We start from the raw sequence: 5,000 nt of genomic DNA, 5'->3' as shown, positions 1-5,000 counted from the left end.
ATATATATATGTATTTACATACATGCATGCAAATGTATATATATACATATATATACATATACATATATACATTTATATATATATATATACATATATACTTACACACATACATATATATATATATATATATATATATATATATATATATATATATATATGTACGTGTGTGTGTGTGTGTGTGTGTGTGTGTGTGTGTGTGTGTGTGTGTGTGTGTACTCGCATATATATATATATATATATATATATATATATATATATATATATATATAGATAGATAGATAGATAGATAGATAGATAGATAGATAGATAGATAGATAGATAGATATAAATATATATACACATTCATATATATATATATACATACATATATATATATATATATATATATATATATAAATATATATATATATATGGAAAAAACACTACCGTGTTGATATGGTAGAAAGACCCACAAAGACGAACTAGATTTATTGAAGAGAGACGATGCCGCCGTTGTTTTACCTTTTGCATTGTATCATGATTTTATTATCCTTATCAGTATCATTGCCGTGATGAGTATTTTCATTTTTTGTCTTATAACAATTATTGTTACCATTGCTATCATTAGTTTCAATGTTTGTTTGTTTTTTTAATAGGAATATATCTTTATTGTTATTACCGTTACCATTTATTGTTATTTGAGCGCCATTCTATCATCAGCTTGAATATCATCAACCTTCTGTTCTAATATGTATTTCCAAACAGGTTTATGGAAAAGACCACGTCTTTCAAAACACATTTATTCCTTACGCATAACAACCAGTTTATACATTCTCCGCAGTTCGCGATTCTTCCCAAGTCCGTTTTTTTCCCAAACAAACCTCGGTATTTCGAACTGCAGCCATTACAGTTACTAAAAATAAATAAATAAATAATGCCAATAAATACAGCAGCTTCCCTGATGCTTGCGCCCCTCACTTCTTCACGAACCAGACCTCGTTATTGCGGCCAACGATGACGAAGGGAGAGTCGTATCCCACGGCGTAGAAGGTCTCGAAGTCGACGCCCTCCTCGCCGGCCGCCACCAGGTCGTCGTGGAGCTGCGCGGCGTTGCTGAGGTAGTCCTGGTGGCTGGCGAACCCGTGGAACCGCCTGCGGTCGTTGGTTTAGTTGTTATCTTGTTACTATCATTATTACATTGCCTTTATCATTATTGCTTTTGTTATTGTTCTTATCGTTACTCGTGATTTACATTTTTAATAATTCTGCTTCATTTGATTTCATCTTTTTTTCTTACATTTATTCCTCCTCCTCGTCATGTCTATAGTAATATTATCACCAGAATCAAGGATGTAATAAGTTTTATCAACCATTATCCAATACTCCAAAACCTATAATTCATACTTTCCATACTTAAATTCACAAAAAAGAGATAAAACCAATAAATGAATATCATTGCAGCGAAATATTTACCTCGAGAACACGTGCAACTGCGGCCTGTCTTCGATGTACACGTCAGCGCTGGTGGGCGTGGGCGGGCTGTCCTGGTGGGCGGCGGGGACGTAGAAGCTCATGGTGTAGTTGGTCGCGCATCGAAGGTCTTGACACGGGACGAAGAGCGTTGTCACGGGGGCTGTCATGTCGACCTTTATCCCTGGTGGTGAAGAAAGTGACGATATAGGGTATCCTGGAAAGGAGGGAGGGGGAGGGAAAGGAAGGGAGGGAGGGGGAGGAAAGGAAGGGAGGGAGGGGGAGAAGGAAAGGGAGGGAGGGAGGGAAGAGAAAAGGAGGGAGGGGGAGGGGAAGGGAAAGGAAGGGAGGGGGAGGAAGAAAGGGTGAAGGTAGTTTCGAGTCGGGAGAATTGACAGTGAGGATCAAATGTATTTTAAATACCTGTACATCTATTGAAATGCCCACCTGTATATTAGGGCTTGTGGAGGAATAACACTATGGAAGGGACAAGCTCACTGAAATCAAAATACAACGGTTAATGCTTGCAGATTCTCTCCGGAAGAAACCAACGCTCTTTTTCCCGGTCCTCCCACTTAAGGTCGCCTGGGAATCTTGTCTCGATTATGAAAGATCTTAGAACACATTGTTTAAGATCAGAAGCTTGCAATTGGCAATACTAATGTTATCTTTATTTTGTTATCCTCCTCATCATTATCATTATTATTCAAAATATGATAATCATCAATTATAATGCAATATAATAATCTTATCATCATACTTGCCATCATATGAAAACTACGATTATTACAAGCTGTATTTTTGATAAAGATATAAAAGTTTCCAAAGTGAAGTATTACAGAAAATGAACCAACAATCTTAACAATTTATTTCTCATTTTTCTCGGGATATTGTTTTGTGTCTCTTGCCTGCGCCCGACTCGATGTATATCCAGAGCAGTTTCGGATCCGGTTTAAACCGGTGGAAAAGCAATGAAATTGTTGTCGGAGCTTTTCATTTCCATTTCATTTTGGCCAATATTAACATGCGTTTGGCGGAAGCTAATGAGAAAATATTATAAATGGATCTCTCTTAAAGTGGGGTCGGGCGGGGGGTCGGGGGGGGGGGGGGGTAAGGAAAGGTTATCTCGCTACTCCCAAATAGACGAGTGGATTTCTTTCATGAAAATATCAAAATATGAACCACCACGGAACAGTCCGCTTGTGTGGCAAATGTGACTATAGTTATACGACAAAGAAATAACTAGGTTTATGGATGTATAACCATGTAATATAATAATCATCGTTATTACTGAGAAACAACACGTCTTAAAATTAGGAAGAATAATGATAGCATTAACAACAATAACAATAACGGCAATAATAGGACATAGAACAACGATGATACTGATATATATGCATGTGCAATTCATGATTATCAAGGGCATTATCATCATGATCACTATAAACATTTTCATTACTGTTATTGTCCTAATTCTTGTTGTTTTCCTGCTATTTTCATTATCATTAATATAACTAAGTATCCCTATTCCTATCACGGCGATCATTATAATAATTACCTCACCATCGTTATCACCAACATTATTATTAATTTCAAACCTTACCAGAACCAGTAATAAACATCAACAATATTTCATCACTCAAAAAACTACCTTCATGAATCACGCATCCTACATCCTTGTACAAGCGATGCCACACATACAACGCCATCATGGACCACATACCTGCCTCATTTTGACCGTCGATGTAGTTGAAGAGCCTGTTGAAGAGCCCGCTGTCGGATCCGCTTTGGAAGGTCGACACCCACTTCCTTGCAGGATACACGCGCTCCTCGTAAGACTGAAAGCATCAGGGTTTGGCTTTTTTATTGATGTCGAAGTCTTTTGAGGATGAGGATCATATAGGATGAATACTATGATGATAATGATGATAACAAAGATGACTACAATGATATCAATAATAACAATAATATTAACTATAACAATTAACAAGCAACCAACTTACATCTGCAGAACTGGTTACGTTGTAAGGTGGCATTTCGATCCCCAGTCCAAGCTGGCAGACCTGTAGGAAATATAGTGTTATGTCTTCGCAGCAGTCGAGGAGTATATCCAGTATTTTGGGGTATGTATCGTTGCATTGATAAATTCTGATATGACAATCGATACACACACACACACACACACATATATATGTGTGTGTGTGTGCGCACGTTTGTGCGTGTGTATGTGTGTGTGTGTGTGCATATATTAGTAAATACACACAAAATATATATGTATATATACATATATACACATATATATAATATACATATTTATTTTGTATATATACACATGTATATATATATATATATATATATATATATATATATATATATATATGTATATATATATATATATATATATATATATATATATGTGTGTGTGTGTGTGTGTGTGTGTGTGTGTGTGTGTGTGTGCATGTAAGGACATAATGCATTTTCTTTTGTATCAATATATAAATATAGACATAAATAGCCACTTGGAGTATAAGCATCCCACATGATATGCAGTTACCTGGAGAAACACAATAGCAACAAAAGCCTTCATGACTGATCGCGTGGGATTCGATCCTCTGCACCTGGAGTGAGATCGTCTTCTGGGAAAAGCAAGGGAAGGTTTTCTCCATTTATACTGCACCCAACGCAGGCTTCGGCAGTTGCGAGAGACGGAGTTTATCCCACGATTCCTTTGTGCTCTGTTAAGTAATGCTGCCTCTGGGCGATGAAGGGGCTGCGATAAGGAGATTAGGAAGGCGTTTGTATAAGGTAAGATTGGGGAAAATTGGCCTCAGTGATTTTTCTATTATGATAGCACTAGCAGTTATAATGATACAAAAAATAAAATTGATGATGATAGTAATAGTAATAATGTTTCTAATGACAATAATGATAATGATAATAATAATGATAATATTGATGAGGAGAGTAATAAAAATAATGAAAATGATATTGATAATAATAGTAATAATGATAATGGCGATAATGATAATGATAGATATATCAAGCTTAATAATGATATTATTATCATTATTATTATTATGATAATTGTTTTTTATCACCATTCATATTATTGCTATTACTATCATTATCATCACCGTTATTGTTATCATCGTCATTATTATCATTATTATTTTCATTAATATCGCCATCATCATTATCGTTTGTATCATTATCATCATCATTATTATTATCATTATCATCGTTGTTATTATTACTGTTATTATTATCAATACCACTATTATCCTTATCATTGCCATTATTTCATTATCATTACCACTATCATTATCGTTGTTATTATCATTATGATCATTGTTATCATTATTGTTATTGTTGTTTTGTTATCATTATCATTATTATTATCATTACTATGATTATTATTTTCATTATCATTATTAATCTTTTAATTTTTACCATACTTGTTACTACTATCATTATCAAGTTTATCATCATAATTATTAATATTATTATCATCATTACTATTATCATTATCATTGCCATTGTCATTATTATTA

At 34.5% G+C, this 5,000-nt stretch overlaps 1 protein-coding gene across 1 annotated transcript; it reads right to left on the bottom strand.

Annotated features, from left to right (window-relative positions):
* Positions 1-763: 763 nt before the first annotated feature.
* On the bottom strand, positions 764-4,238 carry LOC113813874 (heme-binding protein 2). The gene is made up of 5 exons (XM_027365928.2): positions 4,004-4,238; positions 3,453-3,512; positions 3,173-3,287; positions 1,453-1,633; positions 764-1,131 (listed from the first exon to the last, which is right to left on the bottom strand). Exons 1-5 carry the CDS (start codon positions 4,034-4,036, stop codon positions 954-956), a joined length of 567 nt encoding a protein of 188 aa, XP_027221729.1. The 5' UTR covers positions 4,037-4,238; the 3' UTR covers positions 764-953.
* Positions 4,239-5,000: the final 762 nt, after the last annotated feature.

The sequence above is a fragment of the Penaeus vannamei genome, chromosome 1 (genome assembly GCF_042767895.1).
Source record: "Penaeus vannamei isolate JL-2024 chromosome 1, ASM4276789v1, whole genome shotgun sequence".
In the NCBI taxonomy this organism is placed as follows: Eukaryota; Metazoa; Arthropoda; class Malacostraca; order Decapoda; family Penaeidae; genus Penaeus; species Penaeus vannamei.
The sequence above is the reverse complement of the archived record's forward strand: the minus strand, read 5'-3'. Positions and strand labels throughout refer to the sequence as shown.

Coding starts and splice junctions, on each gene's coding strand:
- LOC113813874 (XM_027365928.2), bottom strand. CDS start 4,036: ATGAAGGCTTTTGTTGCTATTGTGTTTCTCCAG. Junction 3,513..4,003: donor TTGCTATTGTGTTTCTCCAG/GTAACTGCATAT, acceptor TATTTCCTACAG/GTCTGCCAGCTTGGACTGGG. Junction 1,132..1,452: donor CAGTTGCACGTGTTCTCGAG/GTAAATATTTCG, acceptor CAACGACCGCAG/GCGGTTCCACGGGTTCGCCA.